This window comes from Salvelinus namaycush, chromosome 34, assembly GCF_016432855.1.
Source record: "Salvelinus namaycush isolate Seneca chromosome 34, SaNama_1.0, whole genome shotgun sequence".
Lineage (NCBI taxonomy): Eukaryota > Metazoa > Chordata > Actinopteri > Salmoniformes > Salmonidae > Salvelinus > Salvelinus namaycush.
This window is the reverse complement of record NC_052340.1, coordinates 35,872,127-35,886,099: the sequence shown is the minus strand read 5'-3', so window position 1 is coordinate 35,886,099 and position 13,973 is coordinate 35,872,127. Positions and strand designations below refer to the sequence as shown.

The window sequence follows — 13,973 nt, the reverse complement described above, 5'->3', positions numbered from 1 at the left end:
TCTCTTTAGGTCACTTATTGGATTCGGTGAAAATGTTATCAAAGTCATTCGCATGTTTTACAATGTCCAATTTCGCCATTTTTATTCATTTTGGTTGTGGAACTTCAATCTCTAGATATTCTGAATAATGCAAATGTGTATGGCTTAACCATTTTTAACAAAGAAAGAAAAATCTCCCAACTGGCTGATGATACTACTCTTTTCTTAACAGACAAAGACCAGGTCAAACATGCCCTTAATGCTATAACGGCATTTTCTATTGCATCAGGATTAAAACTGAATGTTTCTAAATGTGAAATCTTATGTTTATTTGACTCTGATGATAAAGAAATAGAAAATATTCCTGTAAAGGACTGTGTTAAATATTTAGGAATACATCTGTCAAAAAACACTTATTCAGACAACATGTGAATTTCTCTCCTAAAATTAAGAAAACCAAAAATATATTTAATAAATGGCTACAAAGAGATCTTTCAATACTTGGGAGAGTACTTCTGTGAAAGACAGAGGGATTGTCTCGTTTTGTGTACCCCTCATTATCGTTATGTGTAAATCCAGCTACTTGTAAAGAGATCAATAAGACCTTTCTTGACTTCATCTGGAAAAAGAAGTCTCACATACTAAAAAAGTCAGTCCTTTCTAATAAAAGAGCTTAAGGAGGTCTGGAAGTGTTGGACTTTGTGGCATAAATAACACTTTCAAGATCAACTGGTTGAAAAGAGGTTTCAATATCGTATTTCATTCCAAATAATGTGTTTAATAAATTGGGAGGTCTTCAATTTTTACTGAAATGTAATTGTATTCCTGAAAGATTACCCACTAAATTGGCTAGGTTTCACCAACAAGCTTTAATGGCCTGGAAAATATGTTTCTTGCACAATTTTCCCCCTCATAAAGCTCTTTTGTGGAATAATTCAGACATAACTGTAAGGAATAAGTCATTGTTCTACCCCAGTTTGCATGAGAGGAATATTGACTTTGTTCTTGATGTTTGACAACAAGGGTAATATTCTCACATATGAACAATTTATAACATTGAAAGAGTTTCCAATACCTTTCAGAGAGTTTATTTCTGTGATCAAAGCCGTTCCCAGTGGTCTAACTACAGTAATGAAAACTCATTTCAGCTTTGGTAATGATCACAAAGTTTATCCAGAACTCAGATTGGAAGGCGTGGGCTTACTTGAGGAATCTTGTTGTAATAAATATATAAGACACATTCTTCAAGGTGAGAATCTGTCTCACTTGTTCTTTGAATTTTAATAATTTGTGTCAGAAGTTTGGGAAAACCTTGCAAAATACTTATTTACCATTATGATCACCACCCATGTTTTTGACATGAAGGATATAATATGTTACTATTGCAATGATAACAAGACCATTGAAATGATTGTGATTTTTTTTTCTCTTGTGGCCAACAAACAAAAATTCCAAAATTCTATACCTAAATTACACATCTTTTTGATTTAATTTAACTATTTTATTAAAATAGTGAATAACAACAAGAATAACTTTTTCCTGAAACATTATAATAAGATGTTTTCAAAGTGATTACAATTTGCACTAGAATTGTATTTTTTTTTAATTACTTTATATTTTTTGTATTACTTTATATTTTTTGTATGTTTAAGTATTTTCTCGTTAATACCTACATTCTGTTTTATATGATGTAACAATGTAAATTGTTGATCTGTATTTTGAATTTAAAAAATAATAATAATAGTAATAACATGTTAGTACACCCACTACAATCATGCAGTAACGTTAGTGTACAGCCAGTTAGTTGTTACACAAGCGGGCGGACACAGGCAGAGGACGTCCTCTGGAAGTTCTCATAATTACTGTGTAAGTCTATGGAAGGGGGTGAGAACCATGAGCCTCCTAGGTTTTGTATTGAAGTTAATGTACCCAGAGGAGGACAGAAGTTACACCATGGTGCTACCCTACAGAGTGCTGCTGAGGCTACTGTAGACATTCTTTGCAAAATAGTGTGTTTTAATCAGTTATTTGGTGACATAATTATATTTAGTTTAGTTTTATCTAAAAGTTATTACTTTTTAAATGTTTTACAATTTACATTTTTTATGAAATTCTCTGAGGATGATGGTCCTCCCTTTCCTCCTCTGTGGAGCCTCCACTGGCGTCGGGTAAGCGTAATCTAATAATTATAAAATATTTATAATATATGCAAGTTACCACTTCACTGTACCATTTACACCTTCTGTATCCTGTGCATGTGACAAATAAACTTAGATTTGATTTGATATAGTGTGTGTTTACTACATGACCTCACATGTGAATCCTTAAGGAGATGGGTTAAGAGGGTGTGAACGATGCTGAATGGGTGTAGACAAAGAAGAGCTCTCCAGTAGGTGTCCCAAACAATCAAGGACCATTTTCACAAACGTTTCAAAGCAGAATTACTTTCCCATTGTTCCTCAAGCATAGTGTATGATATACCATTTTCTAGCTCTGCGTCTCTACTTTGATCCAATGTAAAAAAAAACACAACATCAAATGTTGCTACATTGGTCACATGTTGGTCACATGTTCTCTTTTACAGCAACGAACTGGGGAAGAGTTACAGGGGGGATGAGGAATGGGATGAATGAGCCAATTGGAAGCTGGAGGAGATTAGGTTATCGTGAAGGTACAATAGCCAGATGGGAAATTAGCCAGGACACCAGGGTTAACGCCCCTACACTTATGGTAGGTGACATGGGATCTTTGTTGACCACAGTCAGGACACCCATTTAAACGTCCCATCCGAAAGACGGCACCCTATGTAGGGCAATGTCCCCTTCGCTGCCCTGGACTGACCCTGCATAGTTATCCTATCTAAGTCTTGAGCAGTCTCCAATCACAATGTAAAGGGAGACTGAGCATTGAAACTGTGACTTGTTTTGAAAATGGCCCTTCAGCCGAAAAGTTGACAACATGAACCTTCATCAGAAATCATTCTGTGTTTTTACTTTGATATATCCATACTTGGATCCATACATTTGAAACGTTTTGACTCCATACTGTACATGGTGTCATAAAGAACAAGGGAACGGGTACCTTGTAATGCTGGGCGTTGTGGTTCCGGCTGAACGGATAGAATGCTCCGACCTGCATCCAACGACGACACAACTCTTCTGACACGTCGTCAAAGAAACCGCAAATATCAGCACCAATCTGAAAACACACACACACACAACACGGGACAAGACAGAACGTTACATACACTGACACACTCACTAAAAAACGAACTCAGGAAAACACACAGATAGAGCACTTGAAACTATACAGCAGGGGCTGGAATGGAGTTGTTTATCTTGTCTCATATTGCTTTCCATTTGTTAAAACAATTCAATAAGGCTAAATTGGCAGAATACATCTATAGTCTGTTTTGGTAATTGCATATGGTAAGCATGAAAGAGAATACCCAATCAATGGCCCTTCCTTTGAGAGCAGTGTGTTTGAGTGTTGCTATTGTTTGATAGCAGGGCACTTTAACAGCATGCTCAATGGGAGGACATCGATCCAAATCCCAGTCTCCCTATGCCAGGGTGTGTGTGTGTGAGTGTGTGTGTGTGTGTGTGTGTGTGTGTGTGTGTGTGTGTGTGTGTGTGTGTGTGTGTGTGTGTGTGTGTGTGTGTGTGTGTGTGTGTGTGTGTGTGTGTGTGTGTGTGTGTGTGTGTGTGTGTGTGTGTGTGTGTGTGTGTGTGTGTGTGTGTGTGTGTGTGAGAAAGACAGAGTGAGTTTGAATGGGTGTGTGTGCCAAACAAGAATTGGAAAACCTCTTGGACAGAGTCTCTTCAGGACTGTGATTGGCAACTCTAACACTCCCTGACACAACTGGAGGTATGTGTGTGTGTGTCTGTGAGCGTGTGCGTGTTGGATTCTCACTGACATTTGCAATGTTACTTGTCTGAGGCCAGAGCCAAACGGCTTCTAACCATTCTAATATCTCATCAGTAAGTGTTTCTCACTTACCTGCCTCTGTCTCAGCTGTGGTAGTAAAGAACCAGCTTCCAATCAAAACACGTTTCATTCTCCAAACAGACAAATAAACCAACCTGTTAAATCAATGGATGACGGTATCAAGCTGTTGGACATCACATTGAGGTACTCACGTAAGGGATTCCGAACAGGCCAAACTCCAGCATGCCAGGTATGGCCCACTTGATGTCGTTCCAGTTTGCAGCATTGTCGCCCAGCCAGTGGCCGGAGTACTTCCCCACTCCAGGGAAGGACGAGCGGGTCAGTAGCAGGCTTCTGTTCCCCTCAAACACACGCTCTAGAGCACTACAGGGAGAGTAAGGGGGAGAGGGAGGGGTGTGTAGAGAGAATGAGAGAGTATCATCATCACTGCTTTACTGCTCTAATTAGCTAGCTAAATCGAACGTCCAATGATTTTCATGACAATATCAGGTTCTGATGATGTTTACAAAGTGTGTCTCCTGACAATAAGGCTTTTTAATTAGCCGAGGGAGAAATAGACCGAAAAAATAAATAAAAGTCAGGACCAAAGAGGAGTGGAGCTAGCGAGCGGTATGCTAACAGGATGAGTCAGCGATGGAGGAGGCCTCTCAGAAGACAATGCAACTCAAAGAGCTGTGTCAGGATTCACCGCTGAGACATAACTCTGTGTGTGCGTACGGGTGGTTATGTGTGCATAGGGATTTAGCTCCGAGACACAACAATCCTCATTTGACTATCCTACCCAATGACAGCGCCACAGGCTCTATGTTTAATGATGCTCTATTTATTTAGACAAATCATCACAACTCACCTCTGAAACATCAGGACAGTTCAGCCTCACTCAGCACATAGCAAGGCCTCTAACGCTAGACCTACATTTTACAGTGATAAGGATACGCTGGTGGAATTCAAGTACACAGACTAAATAGTCCATTCTATGGCAGAGCTTCAGTACAAGTTGTACACACATAGTAAGATCCCTACTCACTCTTTGGTGGCGAGAACCATGGCGTATCCATAGAGACTGTGGACATCATAGTGGTTTCCCCAGGTGTGTTTAGCGTCCATACACAGGGTCTTACTGTACAGCACTCCATCCAGGATGCCTGAGGAGGAGGAGGACGGAATGAGAGAGAAGCGTGGAGGAGAAAAAACATTTTTGTCTGCAGTTTTTAATATTCTCTCTCCTAAACATGTGAATCAACCAAGTTAATCAAAAAGAGACATCGAAAAAGTTTGTGTTTCCTGTTAATTAAAAATAAGAGAATGTGGCTCCTTTCATCAGAGATACTAGTGTACTGATTTGGCTTAATAAACAGCCTTACTAGGAGTGAAGGGAGGGTTACTAAACAGTCTTACTAGGAGTGAAGGGAGGGTTACTAAACAGTCTTACTAGGAGTGAAGGGAGGGTTACTAAACAGTCTTACTAGGAGTGAAGGGAGGGTTACTAAACAGTCTTACTAGAGTGAGGGGAGGGTTAATAAACAGCCTTACTGGAGTGAAGGGGGTAGTTGAGGTTACTAGACAGTCTTACTAGAGTGAAGGGGGGGTAGATTAGGGTTACTAAACAGTCTTACTAGGATGTAAGGGAGGGTTACTAAACAGTCTTACTAGGAGTGAAGGGAGGGTTACTAAACAGTCTTACTAGGAGTGAAGGGGGGGTTACTAACAGTCTTACTAGGAGTGAAGGAGGGTAGTGAGGTTACTAACAGCCTTACTAGGATGAAGGGGGGTAGTTGAGGTTTAACAGTCTTACTAGGAGTGAGGGGGGGTAGATGAGGGTTACTAAACAGTCTTACTAGGAGTGAAGGGAGGGTAGTTGAGGGTTACTAAAGTCTTACTATAGTGAGGGAGCTTACTAACAGTCTTACTAGGAGTGAAGGGAGGGTTACTAAACAGTCTTACTAGGAGTGAAGGAGGGTTACTAAACAGTCTTACTAGTAGTGAAGGATGGTTACTAACAGTCTTACTAGGAGTGAAGGGAGGGTAGTTGAGGGTTCTAAACAGTCTTACTAGTAGTGAAGGGAGGGTTACTAAAGTCTTACTAGTAGTGAAGGGAGGGTAGTTGAGGGTTACTAAACAGTCTTACTAGGAGTGAAGGGAGGGTTACTAAACAGTCTTACTAGGAGTGAAGGGAGGGTAGTTGAGGTTACTAAACAGTCTTACTAGGAGTGAAGGGAGGGTTACTAAACAGTCTTACTAGTAGTGAAGGGAGGGTAGTTGAGGGTTACTAAACAATCTTACTAGGAGTGAAAGGGTTACTAACAGTCTTACTAGTAGTGAGGGAGGTAGTTGAGGTTACTAAACAGTCTTACTAGGAGTGAAGGGAGGGTAGTTGAGGGTTACTAAACAGTCTTACTAGGAGTGAAGGGAGGGTTACTAAACAGTCTTACTAGGAGTGAAGGGAGGGTTACTAAACAGTCTTACTATTGAATGGAGGGTAGTTGAGGGTTACTAAACAGTCTTACTAGGAGTGAAGGGAGGGTAGTTGAGGGTTACTAAACAGTCTTACTAGGAGTGAAGGGAGGGTTACTAAACAGTCTTACTAGGAGTGAAGGGAGGGTAGTTGAGGGTTACTAGACAGTCTTACTAGGAGTGAAGGGAGGGTAGTTGAGGGTTACTAAACAGTCTTACTAGTAGTGAAGGGAGGGTAGTTGAGGGTTACTAGACAGTCTTACTAGGAGTGAAGGGAGGGTAGTTGAGGGTTACTAAACAGTCTTACTAGGAGTGAAGGGAGGGTTACTAAACAGTCTTACTAGTAGTGAAGGGAGGGTAGTTGAGGGTTACTAAACAGTCTTACTAGGAGTGAAGGGAGGGTAGTTGAGGGTTACTAAACAGTCTTACTAGGAGTGAAGGGAGGGTAGTTGAGGGTTACTAAACAGTCTTACTAGGAGTGAAGGGAGGGTTACTAAACAGTCTTACTAGGAGTGAAGGGAGGGTAGTTGAGGGTTACTAAACAGTCTTACTAGTAGTGAAGGGAGGGTCACTAAACAGTCTTACTAGGAGTGAAGGGAGGGTAGTTGAGGGTTACTAAACAGTCTTACTAGGAGTGAAGGGAGGGTAGTTGAGGGTTACTAAACAGTCTTACTAGTAGTGAAGGGGGGGTAGTTGAGGGTTACTAAACAGTCTTACTAGGAGTGAAGGGAGGGTTACTAAACAGTCTTACTAGTAGTGAAGGGAGGGTTACTAAACAGTCTTACTAGTAGTGAAGGGAGGGTAGTTGAGGGTTACTAAACAGTCTTACTAGGAGTGAAGGGAGGGTAGATGAGGGTTACTAAACAGTCTTACTAGTAGTGAAGGGAGGGTTACTAAACAGTCTTACTAGGAGTGAAGGGGGGGTAGTTGAGGGTTACTAAACAGTCTTACTAGGAGTGAAGGGGGGTAGTTGAGGGTTACTAAACAGTCTTACTAGGATGTGAAGGGAGGGTAGTTGAGGGTTACTAAACAGTCTTACTAGGAGTGAAGGGAGGTGTTACTAAACAGTCTTACTAGGAGTGAAGGGAGGGTAGTTGAGGGTTACTAAACAGTCTTACTAGGAGTGAAAGGGAGGGTTTTACTAAACAGTCTTACTAGGAGTGAAGGGAGGGTTAACTAAAACAGTCTTACTAGAGTGAAGGGGGGGTAGTTGAGGGTTACTAAACAGTCTTACTAGGAGTGAAGGGAGGGGTTACTAAACAGTCTTACTAGGAGTGAAGGGAGGGTAGTTGAGGGTTACTAAACAGTCTTACTAGGAGTGAAGGGGGGGTAGTTGAGGGTTACTAAACAGTCTTACTAGGAGTGAAGGGGGGGTAGTTGAGGGTTACTAAACAGTCTTACTAGGAGTGAAGGGAGGGTAGTTGAGGGTTACTAGACAGTCTTACTAGGAGTGAAGGGAGGGTTACTAAACAGTCTTACTAGGAGTGAAGGGAGGGTAGTTGAGGGTTACTAAACAGTCTTACTAGGAGTGAAGGGGGGGTAGTTGAGGGTTACTAAACAGTCTTACTAGGAGTGAAGGGAGGGTAGTTGAGGGTTACTAAACAGTCTTACTAGGAGTGAAGGGAGGGTTACTAAACAGTCTTACTAGGAGTGAAGGGGGGTAGTTGAGGGTTACTAAACAGTCTTACTAGGAGTGAAGGGGGGTAGTTGAGGGTTACTAAACAGTCTTACTAGTAGTGAAGGGAGGGTAGTTGAGGGTTACTAAACAGTCTTACTAGGAGTGAAGGGAGGGTAGTTGAGGGTTACTAAACAGTCTTACTAGGAGTGAAGGGAGGGTAGTTGAGGGTTACTAAACAGTCTTACTAGGAGTGAAGGGAGGGTTACTAAACAGTCTTACTAGTAGTGAAGGGAGGGTAGTTGAGGGTTACTAAACAGTCTTACTAGGAGTGAAGGGAGGGTTACTAAACAGTCTTACTAGTAGTGAAGGGGGGGTAGTTGAGGGTTACTAAACAGTCTTACTAGGAGTGAAGGGAGGGTAGTTGAGGGTTACTAAACAGTCTTACTAGGAGTGAAGGGGGGGTAGTTGAGGGTTACTAAACAGTCTTACTAGTAGTGAAGGGAGGGTTACTAAACAGTCTTACTAGGAGTGAAGGGAGGGTAGTTGAAGGTTACTAAACAGTCTTACTAGTAGTGAAGGGAGGGTTACTAAACAGTCTTACTAGTAGTGAAGGGGGGGTAGTTGAGGGTTACTAAACAGTCTTACTAGGAGTGAAGGGAGGGTAGTTGAGGGTTACTAAACAGTCTTACTAGGAGTGAAGGGGGGGTAGTTGAGGGTTACTAAACAGTCTTACTAGTAGTGAAGGGAGGGTTACTAAACAGTCTTACTAGGAGTGAAGGGAGGGTAGTTGAGGGTTACTAAACAGTCTTACTAGTAGTGAAGGGAGGGTTACTAAAGAGTCTTACTAGTAGTGAAGGGAGGGTAGTTGAGAGTTACTAAACAGTCTTACTAGGAGTGAAGGGAGGGTTACTAAACAGTCTTACTAGGAGTGAAGGGAGGGTAGTTGAGGGATACTAAACAGTCTTACTAGGAGTGAAGGGAGGGTAGTTGAGGGTTACTAAACAGTCTTACTAGTAGTGAAGGGAGGGTTACTAAAGAGTCTTACTAGTAGTGAAGGGAGGGTAGTTGAGGGTTACTAAACAGTCTTACTAGGAGTGAAGGGAGGGTTACTAAACAGTCTTACTAGGAGTGAAGGGAGGGTAGTTGAGGGTTACTAAACAGTCTTACTAGTAGTGAAGGGAGGGTTACTAAACAGTCTTACTAGTAGTGAAGGGGGGGTAGTTGAGGGTTACTAAACAGTCTTACTAGTAGTGAAGGGAGGGTTACTAAACAGTCTTACTAGTAGTGAAGGGAGGGTAGTTGAGGGTTACTAAACAGTCTTACTAGGAGTGAAGGGAGGGTAGTTGAGGGTTACTAAACAGTCTTACTAGTAGTGAAGGGAGGGTTACTAAACAGCCTTACTAGGAGTGAAGGGAGGGTAGTTGAGGGTTACTAAACAGTCTTACTAGGAGTGAAGGGAGGGTTACTAAACAGTCTTACTAGTAGTGAAGGGAGGGTTACTAAACAGCCTTACTAGGAGTGAAGGGAGGGTAGTTGAGGGTTACTAAACAGTCTTACTAGGAGTGAAGGGAGGGTTACTAAACAGTCTTACTAGGAGTGAAGGGAGGGTAGTTGAGGGTTACTAAACAGTCTTACTAGGAGTGAAGGGAGGGTTACTAAACAGTCTTACTAGTAGTGAAGGGAGGGTAGTTGAGGGTTACTAAACAGTCTTACTAGTAGTGAAGGGAGGGTAGTTGAGGGTTACTAAACAGTCTTACTAGGAGTGAAGGGGGGGTAGTTGAGGGTTACTAAACAGTCTTACTAGGAGTGAAGGGAGGGTAGTTGAGGGTTAATAAACAGTCTTAATTGTAGTGAAGGGAGGGTTACTAAACAGTCTTACTAGGAGTGAAGGGAGGGTTACTAAACAGTCTTACTAGTAGTGAAGGGAGGGTAGTTGAGGGTTACTAAACAGTCTTACTAGGAGTGAAGGGAGGGTTACTAAACAGTCTTACTAGGAGTGAAGGGAGGGTAGTTGAGGGTTACTAAACAGTCTTACTAGGAGTGAAGGGAGGGTAGTTGAGGGTTACTAAACAGTCTTACTAGGAGTGAAGGGAGGGTTACTAAACAGTCTTACTAGGAGTGAAGGGAGGGTAGTTGAGGGTTACTAAACAGTCTTACTAGTAGTGAAGGGAGGGTAGTTGAGGGTTACTAAACAGTCTTACTAGTAGTGAAGGGAGGGTTACTAAACAGTCTTACTAGGAGTGAAGGGAGGGTAGTTGAGGGTTACTAAACAGTCTTACTAGGAGTGAAGGGAGGGTTACTAAACAGTCTTACTAGGAGTGAAGGGGGGGTAGTTGAGGGTTACTAAACAGTCTTACTAGTAGTGAAGGGAGGGTAGTTGAGGGTTACTAAACAGTCTTACTAGTAGTGAAGGGAGGGTAGTTGAGGGTTACTAAACAGTCTTACTAGTAGTGAAGGGAGGGTTACTAAACAGTCTTACTAGTAGTGAAGGGAGGGTAGTTGAGGGTTACTAAACAGCCTTACTAGGAGTGAAGGGAGGGTAGTTGAGGGTTACTAAACAGTCTTACTAGGAGTGAAGGGAGGGTTACTAAACAGTCTTACTAGGAGTGAAGGGAGGGTAGTTGAGGGTTACTAAACAGTCTTACTAGTAGTGAAGGGAGGGTTACTAAACAGTCTTACTAGGAGTGAAGGGGGGGTAGTTGAGGGTTACTAAACAGTCTTACTAGGAGTGAAGGGAGGGTAGTTGAGGGTTACTAAACAGTCTTACTAGGAGTGAAGGGAGGGTAGTTGAGGGTTACTAAACAGTCTTACTAGGAGTGAAGGGGGGGTAGTTGAGGGTTACTAAACAGTCTTACTAGTAGTGAAGGGAGGGTTACTAAACAGTCTTACTAGGAGTGAAGGGAGGGTAGTTGAGGGTTACTAAACAGTCTTACTAGTAGTGAAGGGAGGGTAGTTGAGGGTTACTAAACAGTCTTACTAGTAGTGAAGGGAGGGTTACTAAACAGTCTTACTAGTAGTGAAGGGAGGGTTACTAAACAGTCTTACTAGTAGTGAAGGGGGGGTAGTTGAGGGTTACTAAACAGTCTTACTAGGAGTGAAGGGGGGGTAGTTGAGGGTTACTAAACAGTCTTACTAGGAGTGAAGGGAGGGTAGTTGAGGGTTACTAAACAGTCTTACTAGTAGTGAAGGTGGGGTTACTAAACAGTCTTACTAGGAGTGAAGGGGGGGGTAGTTGAGGGTTACTAAACAGTCTTACTAGTAGTGAAGGGGGGGTAGTTGAGGGTTACTAAACAGTCTTACTAGGAGTGAAGGGAGGGTAGTTGAGGGTTACTAAACAGTCTTACTAGGAGTGAAGGGGGGGTAGTTGAGAGTTACTAAACAGTCTTACTAGGAGTGAAGGGAGGGTAGTTGAGGGTTACTAAACAGTCTTACTAGGAGTGAAGGGAGGGTTACTAAAGAGTCTTACTAGGAGTGAAGGGAGGGTTACTAAACAGTCTTACTAGTAGTGAAGGGAGGGTTACTAAACAGTCTTACTAGTAGTGAAGGGAGGGTTACTAAACAGTCTTACTAGGAGTGAAGGGAGGGTAGTTGAGGGTTACTAAACAGTCTTACTAGGAGTGAAGGGGGGGGTAGTTGAGGGTTACTAAAGAGTCTTACTAGTAGTGAAGGGAGGGTTACTAAACAGTCTTACTAGGAGTGAAGGGAGGGTTACTAAACAGTCTTACTAGTAGTGAAGGGAGGGTTACTAAACAGTCTTACTAGGAGTGAAGGGAGGGTTACTAAACAGTCTTACTAGGAGTGAAGGGAGGGTTACTAAACAGTCTTACTAGTAGTGAAGGGAGGGTTACTAAACAGTCTTACTAGTAGTGAAGGGAGGGTTACTAAACAGTCTTACTAGTAGTGAAGGGAGGGTTACTAAACAGTCTTACTAGGAGTGAAGGGGGGTAGTTGAGAGTTACTAAACAGTCTTACTAGGAGTGAAGGGAGGGTTACTAAACAGTCTTACTAGGAGTGAAGGGAGGGTTACTAAACAGTCTTACTAGTAGTGAAGGGAGGGTAGATGAGGGTTACTAAACAGTCTTACTAGGAGTGAAGGGAGGGTAGTTGAGGGTTACTAGACAGTCTTACTAGGAGTGAAGGGAGGGTAGTTGAGGGTTACTAGACAGTCTTACTAGGAGTGAAGGGGGGGTAGTTGAGGGTTACTAGACAGTCTTACTAGGAGTGAAGTGAGGGTAGTTGAGGGTTACTAAACAGTCTTACTAGTAGTGAAGGGGGGGTAGATGAGGGTTACTAAACAGTCTTACTAGGAGTGAAGGGAGGGTAGTTGAGGGTTACTAGACAGTCTTACTAGGAGTGAAGGGGGGGTAGTTGAGGGTTACTAGACAGTCTTACTAGGAGTGAAGGGAGGGTAGTTGAGGGTTACTAAACAGTCTTACTAGGAGTGAAGGGAGGGTAGATGAGGGTTACTAAACAGTCTTACTAGTAGTGAAGGGAGGGTTACTAAACAGTCTTACTAGTAGTGAAGGGAGGGTAGTTGAGGGTTACTAAACAGTCTTACTAGGAGTGAAGGGAGGGTAGATGAGGGTTACTAAACAGTCTTACTAGGAGTGAAGGGAGGGTAGTTGAGGGTTACTAAACATTCTTACTAGGAGTGAAGGGAGGGTTACTAAACAGTCTTACTAGGAGTGAAGGGAGGGTAGTTGAGGGTTACTAAACAGTATTACTAGGAGTGAAGGGAGGGTTACTAAACAGTCTTACTAGGAGTGAAGGGAGGGTAGTTGAGATTGTTGTCATCACATCCATTGATGGAGCCTTTCATGAAGTTAGACACCTCATTCATATCCTGTCAGGAAGAAGACAGAGTTGGGATGTGTGGATGTGGATGTCAGACTTGAACATAAATATAGTACAACCAAGCATTAGTAGAATAGACTTACAATCCACAGAGCGTCGTGTTTGATTTCTTTCGATAATCTGACGTACTCATCAGTCCACCACTCTTTACAGCTGGGGTTAGTGTAGTCTGGAAACACTGCCACACCTGGCCAGACCTAGAGAGAGAGGGAAGATAAGAGGATATGAGGAGAGAAGGGTTATTGTGAAGAAACACTAACTCACCTGGACAGACCTACGGTATAGAGAGAGAAGAGAGGAGAGAAACACTAAGTCATCTGGACAGACCTACAGTATAGAGAGAGAAGAGAAGCACTAAGTCATCTGGACAGACCTACAGTATAGAGAGAGAAGAGAAGCACTAAGTCATCTGGACAGACCTACAGTATAGAGAGAGAAGAGAAGCACTAAGTCATCTGGACAGACCTACAGTATAGAGAGAGAAGAGAAACACTAAGTCATCTGGACAGACCTACAGTATAGAGAGAGAAGAGAGGAGAGAAACACTAAGTCATCTGGACAGACCTACAGTATAGAGAGAGAAGAGAAGCACTAAGTCATCTGGACAGACCTACAGTATAGAGAGAGAAGAGAAACACTAAGTCATCTGGACAGACCTACAGTATAGAGAGAGAAGAGAAACACTAAGTCATCTGGACAGACCTACAGTATAGAGAGAGAAGAGAGGAGAGAAACACTAAGTCATCTGGACAGACCTACAGTATAGAGAGAGAAGAGAAACACTAAGTCACCTGGACAGACCTACGATATAGAGAGAGAAGAGAAACACTAAGTCATCTGGACAGACCTACAGTATAGAGAGAGAAGAGAGGAGAGAAACACTAAGTCATCTGGACAGACCTACAGTATAGAGAGAGAAGAGAGGAGAGAAACACTAAGTCATCTGGACAGACCTACAGTATAGAGAGAGAAGAGAAACACTAAGTCATCTGGACAGACCTACAGTATAGAGAGAGAAGAGAGGAGAGAAACACTAAGTCATCTGGACAGACCTACAGTATAGAGAGAGAAGAGAAACACTAAGTCATCTGGACAGACCTACGGTATAGAGAGAGAAGAG

General features: G+C 42.4%; 1 protein-coding gene across 1 annotated transcript in view; it reads right to left on the bottom strand.

Annotated features, from left to right (window-relative positions):
- The window catches only part of si (sucrase-isomaltase (alpha-glucosidase)), a 101,023-nt gene that overhangs the window by 63,499 nt on the left and 23,551 nt on the right, over nucleotides 1-13,973 (bottom strand). Inside the window, exons 12-16 of the mRNA XM_038973704.1 lie at nucleotides 12,937-13,050; nucleotides 12,758-12,842; nucleotides 4,955-5,072; nucleotides 4,119-4,290; nucleotides 3,061-3,177 (exon numbers count right to left, since the gene is read on the bottom strand). Coding sequence (XP_038829632.1) covers nucleotides 3,061-3,177; nucleotides 4,119-4,290; nucleotides 4,955-5,072; nucleotides 12,758-12,842; nucleotides 12,937-13,050 — 606 coding nt within the window. The remainder of the gene's footprint in view (nucleotides 1-3,060; nucleotides 3,178-4,118; nucleotides 4,291-4,954; nucleotides 5,073-12,757; nucleotides 12,843-12,936; nucleotides 13,051-13,973) is intronic.